The 17,648-nt window shown below is 37.4% G+C and overlaps 1 protein-coding gene across 4 annotated transcripts in view; it reads left to right on the top strand.

The window, feature by feature from the left end:
• The window catches only part of RECK (reversion inducing cysteine rich protein with kazal motifs), a 63,941-nt gene that overhangs the window by 34,184 nt on the left and 12,109 nt on the right, over positions 1–17,648 (top strand). For all 4 annotated transcript variants that reach the window (XM_081066875.1, XM_081066872.1, XM_081066874.1 and 1 more), the window contains 9 exons: positions 1,238–1,271; positions 3,384–3,581; positions 4,210–4,477; positions 5,013–5,192; positions 9,847–10,059; positions 11,503–11,639; positions 13,881–14,021; positions 16,170–16,358; positions 17,315–17,437. In XM_081066875.1, coding sequence (XP_080923001.1) covers positions 1,238–1,271; positions 3,384–3,581; positions 4,210–4,477; positions 5,013–5,192; positions 9,847–10,059; positions 11,503–11,639; positions 13,881–14,021; positions 16,170–16,358; positions 17,315–17,437 — 1,483 coding nt within the window. The remainder of the gene's footprint in view (positions 1–1,237; positions 1,272–3,383; positions 3,582–4,209; positions 4,478–5,012; positions 5,193–9,846; positions 10,060–11,502; positions 11,640–13,880; positions 14,022–16,169; positions 16,359–17,314; positions 17,438–17,648) is intronic.

Consider the following 17,648-nt stretch of genomic DNA (forward strand, 5'->3'; position numbering starts at 1 on the left):
CAAACCAGTGTTTCTTTAAAACACCAAAAATATTTGTTTTTCACTATTATATTGTTTGATGAGATCTCTAGCAGAAAGAATGTATACTGGGTGAATTCATCAGCCCTCATCTATGATGCCTTGGTGTTTTGTTTTGCTTTAAATTAATAAATCAAGTGTAATTTGTTCCTACAATAGAATATTATTTATTGGAAAAAATGCCCTACAGCTTCATACAACTACACAGATGGATTTTTGAAGCTACGTTTTAAATATCAGTAAGACTGGTTCTTTAACAAGTCCAGATCACATAGCCAGCTTGTGAATTAGGTAAATCTAAAAGTCAAAATCATCTCTACTCAACAAGGGTGCACTTGATTTCCATCTACCTTTTATTTGTGCCCATCTTATTTTTTAACAATTCATTCTCTTTCAATTTTGAGTGCTATTAATCATAGCTAACAAGCCCTGACTGTCCAAATGGCCTTATACAGGCATTTTTTGTTTCTGTCTTGTTCTCCTTGTTTCCCTTACAATGACTTTTGTGATGTTTTCTAAACAGTGATCTAAGAGCTCAATAAACACTAATTCTAGTCTCAGGCTCTGCTTTTGTCTTGCTTTGTGACCTGGGACAAATCTCCCCTGCTGAGGAAACAGTTTCTTCATCTGTAAAATGGTAGAGAGATTCTCCAACTCTGTCCCCAGGATGGCTGCATAAGAAGCCTTGTTTAAAATTTAGGTTTCTGGGCTTTCCTCCCAGATTCTGTTTCTGTAGCCTAGGGCAAGACCTAGGAAGCCCACATAACTCGACTGCATGGCCAAGTTTGAGAACAATTAGAAATGACCTCTAAGGTTCTTTCAGCTCTCAAATGCAGTGGTTATATGAAATACATATTTCCCTAAAGGTCCGTTATTATATCATTTTCTGGAAGCTTTTCTGTATACCTGCAAGAAATAACTAAGATTAATATATTGTAGGTTGCCCCACATACCCACGTTGGTACAGCTTTACATAAATTTGGTTTGCTATAATGTGGTCAACTTATGGCTCTAGTGAAAAATCTTGATCCCCAGTATGTGCTAGAAGATGGTTTCCCTTTTCACCAGGAGGCCATCTCTAGCTTCTTTGTTTTCAGCCTTGGATTTAGAGAAGAATTAAATCGTTTGATACCCTGGTTTTCACATAACCATAAAGTGGAATAAAATTAGAAATTCTGTGTGGTTGTTGTTAATTTGTTTGTTTTTGTTTAATTTACAGAATGCTCTTTTCAGTTGCATTAGCAGAAATGAAAGTAAGTATATGTTGATGATTATACAAGCATCCAAAGAGCAAAACACAGTTTACAGAATATGATTTAGCTGTTATAAATATTGCCAAGACCCTGACACTGTAACTTTGGCAGTTTGTAAACCATCTGAAGGAATGTGCCAAGCAGGATTCTGATAGGCTCTTTCCTCTGGGGTGTTCAGGCCATTCATGAATTGTGGCAGTTCCCGTGTCCTAATTGCAGACTTCCATAGCAGATACTAGTGCTACATGTATTAGAGGAAGATCATGCCCCATTTGAATAAATAGGATCACTTTGAGAAGGTAAGCATTCCCACGTGACACAGTGTAGCCAGCCCTTGCAGAGGACTGCCTCTAAGTTCATTGAGCAGACACTCATTGACTGCTCGCTCTGTGCAGGGCAAACGCACATCTATAGGGTACACAACCTGTACACAAAGAACTCTGGGACGTGGTGGATATGGGAGAGTCACTGATAAAAGTTCTGCGGGAGTTTAGAGGGAGGAGGGATCACATCGTGCAGGGGTGCTTAAAGGTGTCTTCATGGAATTGGTGGCTGAGCAGTGCCTTGAAGGATGGACAAGATGGGAACAGTGGAGACTGGAGGAAGGGCATTCCTGATGAAGGGAATAGTGAGAACAGTTAGAGATAGGAAACACATCTGAGGAATGAAGGGTTGTTTAGATTAACTTGGCAGAAGGGTATATCAAACTATAATAAGAAACATTAACTGTCTATGTTTTCTACCTTTCTTACCGGGGCTTAGTTCAAGAATTCCCAGATGTCTCTGGCCTGTAATCCATCTTCTGTCCTTGCACACTGGTGAGGAGGCCAGCGAGCCAGCGTAACGGGGAATCAGCAGATAGGAATCCGTGTCCCATTCTCACTTGTCCCTTCTGTACCCAGCATCCCTGCAACCCTCCACATTATCCTCATTGAGTTGAACAGTATTAAATGTGGCCATTAGTAATTGTTCTTTGTGCTAAAAATGAATGATTCAGCAATGAACACAGTAAGTTTGGTAGTAGTTAAAAATCGAAAACTTAGGAGGCACAATAGGTATGAAACCGTTTCGCTATGATTATTTCTTGAACTTGCCTGAATTCCCTGCTCATTCCCCGGTCTGTGGAATTTACCAGAAATCTGATTCTGATTCCTCCATAACCATCTATTCCCTATCTGCCTTTCTCTTGACCTTTTCCTGCCATACTTGTACCTTGGCTCCCTTCCGCTCCCCATAGACCCGTTAGCCTCTCCTGTGAGGCTCTTGCTCTACTCCATTACAAATCCTACATCTGCATCTCTAGCCACTCATCTAGCTCTCCCCAGATACCTTAAATGGTCCCCCTTGATTTTTAAAAGTAGATAAATCCAGAACATATGTATTTCAAATGTGGGTTTTACTTTTCAGAATTGAAGCAGATCATATCAGTTGTGAGGCAGATTGTTTCAATTTAGGCATATTCTTGCAGATAATTCAAAAAGCAGAACTTCTGGGATTTAATTTCAAGACACAGTTACATAATTGTCAAATTTATGAAATGATCCTGATATCTCTTGGTTTTCACTGGTCCTGTTTTATAAATGTGAGGCATTTGGGGTTTTATTTCAGTTTTGTTTGGTTTGTTTTTGCTTTGCTTTATTTATAAATCTCCGCAAATCTAATGCGGAAAGAAGCTGTTTCCGTAGCTCTCAAATGGGCGCTATTGACATTTTGGGAGACGGATTTGGTTGTGTGAGACTGTGCTATACATGGCAGAGCATGTGACAGCCCTGACCCCTATGCAGGAAATGCCAGCATTAGTCCCCAAGTCACCCTGAAAACCGGGAACATTCAATGCACTCAGCTTCTCCCATGGGGGCGGTATTGGTCCTGCTGAGAACAACTGGACTGTCACCAAATAGTTGCCGAATAGTGACTTCCTTACGCCGGCGAGCACCTGAGTGGGACATGGCTGTGCCTGCAGTAGTGCTGATTTTAAGTTCTTGTCTTATATGGCATGGTTTTATGTCTCAAATTCAAAAAGACATATTGTTCTATCATTACTATGATGATTTAATGTTAACAAATAGTTGTTTCCCTTTCAATGTCATCTTTGTTGTTTTTCCCCTCTAGTGGGCTCAGTTTGTTGCAGTTATGCTGGCCACCACACAAATTGCCGAGAATACTGTCAAGCCATTTTTCGAACAGACTCTTCTCCTGGTCCATCTCAGATCAAAGCAGTGGAAAATTATTGTGCCTCTATTAGTCCACAGTTAATACACTGTGTGAACAATTATACTCAGTCTTATCCAATGAGGAACCCAACAGATAGTAAGTAAAAGGGACATATTCCTCTCATTTCAATTTTTGGTAAAAATAATTTGTAAAAAGGAAGTAAAATCTTTGTAAATATCTGCAGTCTGGGGCATGTGATTTAAATTGTATTATTTAAATTACAACTTAGATGAATTAACTTGCACAGATATATAAAAGTTTTATATACCAAAATGTGATGAAATAATGTTGTTTGTGATTATTGCTATTAAAATTAGTCATCTCTCTCTCTCATTATGTCCAGATATAATCCCTTTTAAGCAATCATTTCTTGAATAAAATAATTACTGTTTGGTCTATAATACCTTTTCCAGAGACATAAAATACATTGCATGTAAATACTTTTTAGGTGTAAGGTGACTTTACATTTATGTAGGAATGGGGCTAGAGATCCCGTGATTGGTCCAATAGTGAATTCTGGTAATAGATACTGAGTCTATAGGTATACCTAGAAATACCTTTATTTATTATACTGCAAAGTAATGGAGAGAGAATTTGGTAGGCATATACTGCAGATAGTGACATATGACTCAGAGAAGTGATGGTTTCCAATACACCGCTGTGTTCCTGAGCAGTACATGACATAAAACTAGCTAATTAAGCCACTTATATTCTGAAAATGTAGGTTTATATTGCTGTGACAGAGCTGAAGACCACGCTTGCCAAAATGCCTGCAAGAGAATTCTGATGTCTAAGAAAACAGAAATGGAGATTGTTGATGGCCTCATCGAGGGTTGTAAGACCCAGCCCTTGCCTCAGGATCCTCTTTGGCAGTGTTTTCTCGAAAGCTCACAGTCTGTTCACCCTGGAGTCACTCTACATCCTCCTCCCTCCACAGGCCTTGATGGGGCTAAATTGCATTGTTGTTCTAAAGCAAACACTTCAACATGTAGGTCAGTATCTCATTTTCCTTATTAAAACCAGTAGAAAATAGCATTTTTAATTGATGATTTTAAGTCTAGCAAATGTATGTTATATTCTTGCATTGTGTAACGAGTTTAGAATATATAAGATCTTTCATTCTTTCATCCAGCAAATATTTTTTGAGTATCATGTATACAGTAGTCCCCACCCCCCACCCCCATCTGCAGTTTTGCTTTCTGTGATTTCAGTTACTCTGGGTCAACTGTGCATGGTCCTAAACTCTTACAAAAATGTACAAATACTATAATTAAACATTAAATTTAGCACTGAGCTTTATAGCAAACCATGGCAAAAAGGAAAGAGATGGATCATAAAAGAAGGCTAACTTTTTCATGGAAAATATCACTTTTTCTGGCTCTAAATTCTAGGAGCTAGATCTTAGTCTTTGGTTTTTATACTTTTTTTCCCTCATACATATTCTAAAGTATAGTTCACATTCTATGCAATCAAATATTTATTCATTTGGCTCATCTATATGTTTCTTTATTTGTGCTTTTGTTTCAGGGAGCTGTGCACTAAACTTTATAGCATGAGCTGGGGCAATACTCAGAGTTGGCAGGAGTTTGATCGCTTTTGTGAATATAATCCAGTGGAAGTGTCCATGTTGAGCTGTTTAGCAGATGTTCGAGAACCTTGCCAGTTGGGCTGTAGGAATCTTACTTACTGTACTAATTTTAACAACAGGTGGGAGCAAATTGTACATAGAATGGAAATATTTTATCATTAATTACCTTATTTTTAAATAAGTGAAAAGACTACTATAATTTGATTTTGTTTTTGCTAAGTTAAAAGGAAATAGTCTTTCTTTATGCTTTCATCTTTAAATGCTATATTCCATCCGGTAAGTCACCTCTGGGAAAGGAAGCACTATAACAAACTTCCTTCTAATCTAGGCATACTTCAAGCTTCTAGAATTCAGAGTATCTCCTCTGCCTTCAGTCTACCATTGTTGCCCTCTCCCTTCTACTCTACCACCAGTGCAAACAATGCATTGCAAGATAAATCATTGTGAACAATTTGGTCATCCAAATGTCCTCTTGTGGCCAGTTTACTTAGAAGGACCTTCAGACTGGGTGAGGTTCCCACTCAGTCTAAAATAGTCCCCTATTTTGTATAGAAATATTTTCTTTACAGAAGCAATTCAAATAGGTACTTTCCTGAGGTATCAAGTATGGTAAGAAAAATAAGGGCCAAGAACTGAATTAATGGTTGAAGAAGCAGTAAAGACAACAGAAAAAGGGCATCCAAAGGTATGAAGAATGCTGTATCAGAGAAGCCAGCGAGGGAGAGTATCTAAAGAAGAGACTGGTTTTGTGAGCTGCAGCCCAGAGATCAGGAGGGCAAAAAGAAAGAGAATCGTTCGTTTGGGCCAGACGGATATTCAGAGGATGTTTACCTCAAGCTAACTCACATCCTGTCCTCTTAAAAGTATTCAGATTGTTATTTTGAATAAGAAAATTGAGATATCTTTACAACTGGTGATAGAGTGCCAGCCAATAAGGACCTGCTTAGAGACTGAGCAAATTTGAAATCTATGAAATGTTTGAAGTTGAACTTGGACACAAGTTCTAGCTTCTGGTAATGGTGGAATAGTTTGTATCAGACTAACACTCCTGCCAGTACCAATTATGAACTCTGCATAAAATATTTTAAAAGACTTTTTGGAAGTGACCAAAAGCAGGAGGGGCTACAACTCATGAAAGAAACTGCACTGAGTGAGAGCCACATTTATCCAGTTTTTCCTTCTTGGGCACTTTCAGTTCCTTCCATGGTTTATAGAATTCAAGCAAAAAGCAGCAGTCTTGGGCTGAGGAATTAGAGATCAAAGGTTGGGGGTGCCAGAATGGCTGGATATGCAGCTTATCCAGAGTGGCTGGATAAGCACAAAATCCCAGAAAGCAGGGAACCACAATAGGAGATGCCCCATAATCTGTATGCCAACTCCCCTTAAACCCTTGAATTTAACAAAACCGTAGGATACAAGGTTAACATATAAAAGCCAATTGTATTTCTGTATATTTGCAACACATAATTGGAAAATGAAGTGTATTTTAAAATACTAATTTACATGATTGCATCAAAAAACATTAAATACTCAGGGATAAATATAACAAAAGATGTGCAAGAACTCTATACTAAAAACCAGAAAACGTTACAGAAAGAAATTAAAGATGGCAAATAAATGGAGAAAGGTACCATGTTCATAGATTGGAAGACCCTATATTGTTAAGATGTTAATTCTTCCAAAACTGATCTCTAGATTCAGTATAATCCCAACAGGCTTTTTAAAATAGAAATTGCCAGGCTAAGTCTAAAATTCATATGGAAACACAAAGGACCTAGAAAGCTAAAACAATTTTTTAGAAGACTAAATTTGGAGAACTTACAGTAACTTATTTCAAGATTTATTATAGGTTTTTCATGGTTTCTCTTTGTTGTTTTGCATAGATGATTAATTTCATCTTAAGCATTCTTTTCCCCTGATATCTGAACTATTACATTGTCTGGTATTCTTCTTTCTGAACCACTGTTTTTTTTGTTTTCCTTGTACTTTTTTCACTACAGTTTTGGTTGTTGTCTTATATACCCTCAATATTCCAACAATGTATAATTTTCAAAATTTAGATGTAAATAGTATAGATTTGCAGGTAAAGAGGAAGAACCATGTAGCCAGACTGCTGAGGTTTAAATTTCACCTATACCACTTCTTAGCTTTGTGAGTATGGGCAAGTTAATGGTTTAGGTTTGCTTCCTTATCTGTAAAATTAGTTAATAAAAGTATACCTACCTCAAAAAAAATGTTTTATTATAAAGCAACAGAAATTAAAACAATGTATTAATAGTACTAGCATAAGTTCGGACAAATAGATCAATAGAACAAAATACAGAGGCAATAGACCCACATAGAGTAAATTGATTTTCAACAACGGCAGCAAAGTTCAATGCAAAAATAAACATCTTTTCAACAAATGATGCTGGAACAATTGAATATCTTATGGAGAAAAAAAAGAACCTCATCCTCTGTCTCACACCGTACATAACAATAAATTCAAGATAGGTCGTAGAACTAAACATAAAGCTAAAAATATAAAGCTTCTAGAAGAAAACATAGGAAAATATCTTAACGTTGGTGTAGGCAAAGATTTTATATACAGGACACCAAATGCACTAATTATAAAAAAAAATTATTGAATTTGATTTGAACAGTAAACACTTTGCTAACCAAAAGACACCATTTAAAATTTGAAAAGGCAAGCCAGTCTGAGAGAAAATATTCAGTATGTCACATGTGCACACACACACATAACACACACATTTGACAAAGGACTTATATCCAGAATATATAAGTAACTCCTACACCCTCATGATAAAAAGTCAAACAACCAAATTTAAAAAATGGACAAAAAATTTTCAAGGACCCTTTGCCAAAGGAGACATCAAAATAGCAATTTAAGTATATGAAAAAAGTTCATTATTATTAATCATGCAAAATACAAATTAAACCCTTATGAGATGCTTCCTCACACACACTAGAATGGCTAAAATTAAGACTGATAAGCATGTGACGCACATGGAACTCACATACTTTGCTGCTGGGAGTATAAGATGATTTAAACACTTCGGAGAGTTTTCTTTCAGTTTCGTAAAAAGTTAAGTCTATTCCCTAGCAATTTCATTCTGAAGCATTTACCAAAGAGACATGAAAACGTCCAAAAGAAGACTTATATTGCATCCTTATTTATAAAAATCCAAAATTGGGGGGAAAAAAATAAAACATTAATCAAGAGGGGAATGAAAGAACATAATTGCATTGTATCCAAACAATGGAATAGTACACAGCAAGAAAAAAAAAAGCATGAAAAGGCGTTCAGCATAATTAGTCATCAGTAAAATTCAAATTAGAACCAGGAAGGTACCAGTACACACTAATAGAATGGCTACAAGTAAAAAGACTGACAAGTATGAAAAAACACCTGGAACTTGAACACATTGCTGTTGAGAGCGTAAAATGATATGACCACTTTAGAGAACAGTTTGGTGATTTCTTAGAAAGTTAGGACCCAACAATGCCACTCATAGCCATTAAACGACACGTAAACTGGAAACAACCTTAATGTCTATAAACAGGTGACTGAATAAACCATGAATAAACCAGTGTTTCTCAAAGTGTGGTCCATGGTCCCTCAAACCCCATGAGCTCAAAAGTGTTATAACAATACTAAGATGTTATTTGCTTTTTTTGCTCTCATTCTCACAAGAGTGAATCATGGAGTCTTCCAGATGCTCCAGGACGTGATATAGCAGCAGATTGAATGCAGGAGCAAATATAAAAATCCAGTTATCTCCTAGTAAGCCAGACATTAAAGAGATTTTCAAAACTAAACCAGTCCTACCTTTCTAACTTTTGTTTTTTAAAATATGTTTTTCATAAAAATATTATTTATATCAACATGCAATGGGATTATTGTCATTTAAAGTGAATTAATAGCTACTTTAAAAATCTCAGTTTTTATTTACAATGTGATAAATATTGGTGGATAAAACCCACATAAACGTTTTTTGAGAGCCCAGTCATTTTAAGAGTGCAGATGGGTCCCAAGATCAAAGTTTGAGAACCACTAGGATAAACAAATGTGGTACACTTATTCATGGAATACTACTCAACAATAAAAAGGAACAAACAGTTTATATACACAGCAGTGTGGGTGAATCTCAAAAAGATTGTTTAGCGAAAAGACAGTAGACCCACAAGAGTACCTACAATATGAACCAATTTATATGAAGTTCTAGAACAGCAGAATTAATCTCTGGTGATACAAGTACAAGTGGTGGCCTCGGGTGCAGTCAGCAGGGAGGGTGCTGACTAAACAGGGATACAAGGGGAATTTCTGATGAGATAGAAATGCTCCTTAATCGATTTGGATGTGCTTATATGGATGTACACGTTTGTCAAATCACATAAAACTGTACCCTTAATATCTGTGCATCTTATTTTTAAAATTAAGGTACTACCTCAATTTTTAAAACTTGGGCTTATTTATTTTGTGAAATGGAATAAATGGACGCATAGAGATGGTAGTCCTGTCTACAGCATTTTGAAGTGTTTGTCTCACAAAAATCTGTGTTAAAAAGAAAACACGCTATCAGAATTTTACTGATAGTGTCTACAGTGAATCTTCATACACTCAATACTGATATATTCTTTGATGTGTTGTATGTATTTTCTTCTTTAAGAAAATCAGATTTTCCTCATTATTATTAGTATGTCAGGATTTTACACATTGCTTCTCTCTAGAACATAATTGCCTCTTGATTTCTTCTGGCCTTTTCTCTTCAGACCGACAGAACTTTTCAGGAGTTGTAATGCTCAATCAGACCAAGGCGCCATGAATGACATGAAGCTATGGGAAAAAGGAAGCATAAAAATGCCATTTATCAACATACCTGTTCTTGACATTAAGAAGTGCCAGCCAGAAATGTGGAAAGCAATAGCTTGTGCTCTACAGATTAAACCTTGTCATAGTAAATCCCGGGGAAGTATTATCTGCAAGTAAGTTGCTTGCATCATAACAACTCATAAGTTTTGGTTCAGACCCCCCACGATCTTCACCCACAGCCTATCGTTAGAATTTTCTTTCCCACTATTTTCTTTTGCCCATCACCCTGACAAGTCAAATACTTTCCCATCTTTTCCTCCTCTGCTTGAAATACTCTTCCCCCCATCTCCAGTTTCCCACTGCCTGTCCTTATCCCCTCTCAAGTACCAGCCATTCCTGGGGAATCTTCCCATATTTCTCCAGCTGATAGCAATTTATCCTTACCACAAATTTCTATAGACCTTTGTTTGTACTTCTCTTATGGTACTTTGTTCAAGAAACATTATGAAGTACTGTCATTGCACAATTCTGTTTTTATATTTTAATTTGTGTACTTGTCTTATATTCTGTTAAACTTTGCTTGAGTTTATTCTTCTTTTGTGCCTGTTTTTTTCTTTTTGTATCTTCTTTGCTCTTTCTCTATTCTTTAGGGATTAGCATAACCCTGACACATAGTAGATATTCCATAAATGTTTGATGAGTGAAGGAGTTAGTGAATGTAGGTCTTAGGGACTGTTTGTAGTAAACATTTTGTGAATGGTTTCCTTAGGAGATGTAGGATAAACGAAAGACGAAAGCTGCTATGGTAGGTGGAACCAAAAGCATTAACTACGTAGAAATCTATGTCAGCTGCCCTTTAAGCATCTCTTTTTTTCAGAAAGCTTTTCCAAAACCAAGTTATATCCAGCCCTTAAGTTGTTGGTGTGTGGCTCGGTGCTGCTTGCTCTTGATGACTGATTGCAGATTATTTCAAACTTAAACAGGGTCCATATCTATTCTCTGACATGACTTGGGGATGAGTAGGGGAGAAATGAGAGGTACCTGTCGGATGACAAGAAAGAGGCAACAAGTGGGACATTTATAAACTCTTAGCACAGAAAACTTATAGGAGTCATATCCCTGTTAAGACTGAGAAAATTTGAAAGTAGTGGACTTTCCAATTGTTACAGACCAAACACTTTAATGTTGATAACTAAAAAGATAATTTAAAAAGAGAAAGGAAGGAAGCGAGGGATGGAGGGGGAAGAAGAAAGAAAGAAGCAAGCAAGCGTGATCCTGAGAGAAAGGATGTATGATTTTGCAAAGAACAAATCAGACTTAATTTCCTTTTAAAGAGTGAAAAGCCACGTTGATGGTAGTAACAGTAAATAGGAGTATAGAATTTGAGCAAGGTAAGAGACAGTTAGGGATGCTTTGATAGTGTAATACGTTACTATTCAACCTAAAGTAATGCTATGACTTCTGTGTTCTCTTTTGCTATATTTACACCTAACTTGTGAAACATTGTGAAGTTATTAAAACTTACTTTCTGGAAAGTTTTGGAAACAATTAATATTGACTAGACAACGTGAGGAGATTCTTTGAACCCTAAATTTGTGTCTGTTTTCTTTTTCAAGATCAGATTGTGTGGAGATTCTCAAGAAATGTGGGGACCAGAACAAGTTCCCTGAAGACCACACAGCTGAAAGTATTTGTGAGCTTCTGTCACCTACAGATGACCTGGAGAATTGTATACCTTTGGATACGTACCTCAGTAAGTTCAAACACTTCTCCCTTCCACCTCTGCCCTTGATATTTGCTTTGGATGATCATCTGTTTGTTGAGAGTATGTGGTTTAATGATACTATCTAGATTGCAGACTTTTATCATATTTGTTTGGTCATTTTGGCCCAGGAAATAATTGTTATCTTAAAATATGTAAGCAGAAGCAATTATAACAGAGAAGGCAGTGAACTGTTGTCAATCAGGAATTCTAAGCAATGGATTGGGCCAGCATTTTCAAATAACCAACTCCATATCCTTTCTGTTTCCTTGCTATGATTTGACCAGGAAGTCTTCGGCTTTTTGTCATCAGATATTCAGTGGACCTGAGCCAGTCATTGGCTTGAACTTAGCCACCAAAAAGAGAGTAAGGAATGATGGTCTGTGTTAGTACATGAAAATGGAACTTTTTTCTCTGCCAAATACTTCTACCAAGAGCTAGAAGGATAAGTTAGTATCCCGTTGAGGGGTCCTGAATCTGAGCGTCCTGGTGGGAGGTGGCTGTGTATGGTGGAAACCAGGGGAGAACACGTACAACTCCTGCATCCCAAGTAGTTTGGGTAAGGGGAGTGTCTAGGCTGCCACCAAGGGGCAGTAGTGCCGTGACCTGACTGGAAAGGCGGTGAATTCAACTCCTACTTTGTTTTCCTGTGTCAGATAGGATTAAATTCTACTGCAAATAGTAGAACAATAGGTAGAAGTAAAAGAAAGCCCGGAAATAAATAGTCAGGGCTGTCTGTGATGGTGGCTCCATCATCAGAAATCCAGGCTCCTTTTTCTTTCTCCACCATCCTTAGTGCTTGGCTTCAGTCGTCAAAATGATTTCATGTTCTTCACCATCACAACGTGGCTACTGGAATTCTAGCCACCGTACCCTAGTGTAAGGGAAAACCACCCCTAATTATAAGGTTAACTGGGAAAGATTCTCTTTTTAGATGTGGGCCCATGGCCATCCTAAATAAAATTAGAGTTCTAGTACTAAGAAGGAAAAGAAGATTGAATGCTAGATAGCAGCTACTAATATCTGCCATATTTCCTCAAGACCAGAAAACTATGTCCCTTAGCCCTTGTGGCCAGTACAGCAAAAAAGAGAGCATTAGACTAGAATCATGGGCTTTGAGCAGATCACATCTTTGAGCCTCAGTTTCCCTATTTATAAAAAAATCAGGCTGGGTGAGATAAGCTCCAAGAGCCCTTATACCTCTATTAACCTTAGAGTCTGAGTCTGGCCTAAAATTGAGTAAGGAAAACAAATGTACTCACAATCCTAGATGCTATTAGAGTAGTCGAATACCAGGGTGCCAAAAATATGTGTACACATGACTTGTATTCATCTTTTGTTATCGGTATATACTGAGTATTACAATTTTAATACAGTTTTTTCCTTTCTTAAAATGTGTATACATCTCCATATATATGTGTAGAAGGAAACTATTTCAGTGGGAGGTAACTTAAAGAAATGCTTTTGTTTGAAATTTAATACTCTCTAACTATCACATATACTTTATATTGAGACACTGCGTTGGCCATTACTTTATAAGTTAACAAATATAATCATGATATGGGGTCCACCTTACTATAATAAATTATCATTTATGGTATAATGTGCTAAATTATCCCTCCTGGACATAAGTATCTATGTGACCACCCTATCCAAAATATATGCACCACTTTCCATCTCCTGATATTACTTATTACTTGTCACTATCTGACTTCTTTTTTTTTTTTTAAATTAAGACTTCATTATTTTATTTATTTATTTATTTTTATTTTTTTTGTTGTTGAGAGCCCACTGGCCCATGTGGGAATCGAACCAGCAGCCTTCGGAGTTAGGAGCACGGAGCTCTAACCGCCTGCGCCACCCGGCCGGCCCACTATCTGACTTTTTATTTACACACACACACATAAACACACACACACACACACAATTTATTATCTGTTTCCCGACCAGAAAGTAAACTCTGTTAGAGACTTGTCTGTTTTGTATCTCCAGGACCTAGAACCTTGCCAGGTATATTGTATATTCCCAACAAATAAACAAACGAATAAATGGATGTTTGTGCTAAATTCAGAAATGATCAGAGAATCTGAGTGTTTCAATAGTTTACTAGAATCAGGTCTCACTTTATGCTCATCAGCTGTCCATTTATTCCAGACATAATTAATTCCGATAATTTACAGACCTTTGTTAACTCTTTTGGGTTAGTTAAACTGATGTGTTTTTGTTTTTCAGGGCCAAGTACTTTAGGTAACATTGTAGAAGAGGTGACTCATCCCTGTAACCCCAATCCTTGCCCCGCTAACGAGCTCTGTGAGGTGAACCGGAAAGGCTGTCCATCTGGAGATCCCTGCCTTCCATACTCTTGTGTTCAAGGTAAGATGTAAATGGGTATGGGTATGGGATGAGGGTGGATATATGCTGCTGGTGTCTCATTATAGGAGTTGTCTATAGTTGTCATTATAGGAGATTCCAAGGAACTTTATTTTCTTTCTTTTTTTTAAAGATTTTATTGGGGAAGGGGAACAGGACTTTTATTGGGGAACAGTGTGTACTTCCAGGCGTTTTTTCCAAGTCAAGTTGTTGTCCTTTCAGTCTTAGTTGTGGAGGGCGCAGCTCAGCTCCAGGTCCAGTTGCTGTTTTCTAGTTGCAGGGGCACAGCCCACCATCCCTTGTGGGAGTCGAACCGGCAACCTTGTAGTTGAGAGGAGGCATTCCAACCCACTGAGCCATTCGGGAGCTCAGTGGCAGCTCAGCTCAAGGTGCCGTGTTCAATTTTTTAGTTGCAGAGGGCGCTGCCCACCATCCCTTGCGGGAGTCAAAGTATCGAACTGGCAACTTTGTGGTTGAGGGGACGCGCTCCAACCAACTGAGCCATCTGGGAGCTCAGCGGCAGGTCAGCTCAAGGTGCCGTGTTCAATCTTAGTTGCAGGGGGCGCTGCCCACCATCCCTTGCAGGAGTCAAGGAGTTGAACCAGCAACCTTGTGGTTGAGAGTCCACTGGCCCATGTGGGAGTCGAACCGGCAGCCTTCGGTGTTAGGAGCATGGAACTCTAACCACCTGAGCCATCGGGCCGGCCCAGGAACTTTATTTTCTAAATTACGTTTTTCTATAATGTTTGAGGTTTTCCCAATAAACATACGTTATTTATGTAAGCAGGAAAGGACAAAGACAAATGTAATTTTCAGTAGTCAATTAGATTATAGACTAATACTAATCCAAAACCAGACTCTTATAATGAGTTATAGGATTTTTTCTGTTTTTTTTGTTTTGTTTTTTTTATTGGGGAATGTTGGGGAACAGTGTGTTTTTGCAGGACCCATCACCTTAAAGTCAAGTCGTTGTCTTCAATCTAGTTGTGTGGGGCGCAGCTCACTGGCCTGTGTGGGAATCGAACTGGCGACCTGGGTGTTATGAGCACTGAGCTCTAATCAACTAAGCCAACTGACCGCCCCAAGTTATAGGGTTATTGACAACAAAAGAAAAAAAACTTTTGGCCATCTTTGTGTACTTTGTTTTCCATGTTATAATTTTTGAGAATATGTACTGCGTGTTTTTATTTTTTCTTATTTTCAGTATATGGAGAAAAGACATTCTCAATGAGATGTGTAATTATCTCCATAAATTTAATGTAGTACTGAAATGCATAGGATTTTAAGGCTGAAAAATTTTTATGCATAGAGTTTTGGTAGCCTTTCTCTCTTTGTGGGTCTCTTTAGAATATAGTTGTGGCAACATTTTGTTTCCTTTTATTTATTTCCCAATTGAATATGTTTATCATGTTAGAATCAACATTTTTAAATATATATGAAATAAAAAGGAATAAAATATTAAATACACATGGTGTAATACCATAATATATCAGCTATAGAGTTATAAGAAATCTTATTAATGGCATTTATAGATGATGTAATACAAAATTGTACACCTGAAATCTATGTAATTTCACTAACAATTGTCACCCCAATAAATTTAAAAAAAAAACAAATCTTATTAAAATTGGGAATTAATGGGTGTTCCTTAAGCCCAATCAAGTACAACTTTTTTAAAAAATTTAAGGTATACTTATATTCCATCACTAAAAGTTTTCTGATTATTCTAAACATACTATCAGTTTTTATACCCTATTTTAAAAATATCCATGATTTTTAATAATCCCAAAGAAATAAAAAACTATTAGTTGGTGCAAAAGTAATTGCGGTTTTTGCAATGATTTTTAATCTTTTAAACCACAATTACTTTTGCACCGACCTAATACGTATCCTATAGCATTTTTGTACAGAACTATAGCTAACTTTGGCATATAGGTCGTTAATCACCATCTCACAGAACATGGAATTTTCATTTGAGAGGATATGTTTCTTACCATATTTACCACACAAATTCCCTAGTTTAGTGAAAGTTCTCTTACACGGTCTTTAATAGCTGCACAGTACCTATAAGACTTATGTAAAATGTGCCTAATGTATAAAACAATGTCATAAAACACTACCATCTCTCTTAGCTAATTTTTGTTTGTACAGGTTGCAAATTGGGAGAAGCCTCTGATTTCATTGTCCGTCAAGGGACACTAATCCAGGTGCCATCATCAGCAGGGGAAGTTGGTTGTTATAAAATTTGCTCCTGTGGACATAGTGGAATCTTAGAAAACTGCATGGAGATGCACTGTATAGACCTTCAGAAGTCTTGTATTGTTGGAGGAAAAAGAAAAAGTGAGTCCTGAACTGTATTTATTTGTTGTTGTTTTTTTGTGTTGTTTTGCTTTTAATATGAGGTTAGTTAGCTTTGTAGGCAGAACATTGATTGGATTCTTACCAGAGAGTAAAGTCTACAAATCTGATACGCCAGGGCAGTATTTTTCAAACTATACAAGGACAGTAGGACTTCTGAGGAACTTCCTTGAAATTTCGAGAAGGGACTAATAGCTAATAATAATTAATACTTATTGAACTCTTTAACTGTGTGCCAGGCACTGTGCTGAGTTTTATGTGTCAGATCTTATTTGAAAGAAGAGTGCTGTTAGCCAAAAAGAGGCTTGCAAATTTCTGCCCTAAAGCCAAGTCAGGTGTTCATTTCTTAGTCCATACTCGACATAGGTAAAATGTAAGGTAGGTACCTTATATCACAGAAAATATCCGACGATAAACAAATTAATTCCTTCTATAAACTTGTACTAGTTAATGCCTATTCTATACAAATGAACATACCAGTGCTTTGTGGAGCTGAAACTGAGATGAGGGGTTGGGGTCATGCTTTCCGTGATAAGATGGAAGAGAATTTGAGCCACCAGACGGAATAGACCAACTGCTCTTCAAGGAGCTAGTCATTGCTGCCAGGGTATTGGGAGAGTCTGCGATCTACAGGTGGCATCGGTGTTGGTCGTGGAGAGATGAGCCAAGTTCCGGGAGGAAAGGAGCATTTCAGGCAGAAGCACAGCCAGAAACATTCTTTCCCACAGAATAGGGAGCAGTCTGGGGAGATTGGCGCATTAGGAGTTTGGAGGGATATGGTGGGAGATAAATACAAACATATAAATGTCTCATATTTAACTTCCTAATTTGTATATTCAGAAGTCATCTTTCAAGAGTTTCTCTTTTTAAACATTTTAAACTGTTAATTTTAAAATTGTATAAATGCACGATATAGAACAATATTTTATTTCTCTCAGGTCATGGGACATCCTTTAATATTGACTGCAATGTCTGTTCTTGTTTTGCTGGCAATTTGGTGTGTTCTACCCGCCTGTGCCTCAGTGAGCACAGTTCCGATGATGACCGTCGCACCTTCACAGGTAACGGGGGTCACCTAGAAGGTGTCATCAGCAGGCCATCATCCCTTTATACCCATTTTCCTTTCAGGGCAGCTTCTCTCCTCTTGCCTTAACTGTAGGTATACACTGTAAGATAAATGCATAGTCTGTATTTATGAGAGCAAGATACCCTCTCTGGGTCTATTTCCTCTTCTATGAATTGAAGGCATTAACTAAATGTTTTTTTAGGGCC

The sequence above is a fragment of the Rhinolophus hipposideros genome (assembly GCF_964194185.1).
Source record: "Rhinolophus hipposideros genome assembly, chromosome: 11".
NCBI lineage: Eukaryota > Metazoa > Chordata > Mammalia > Chiroptera > Rhinolophidae > Rhinolophus > Rhinolophus hipposideros.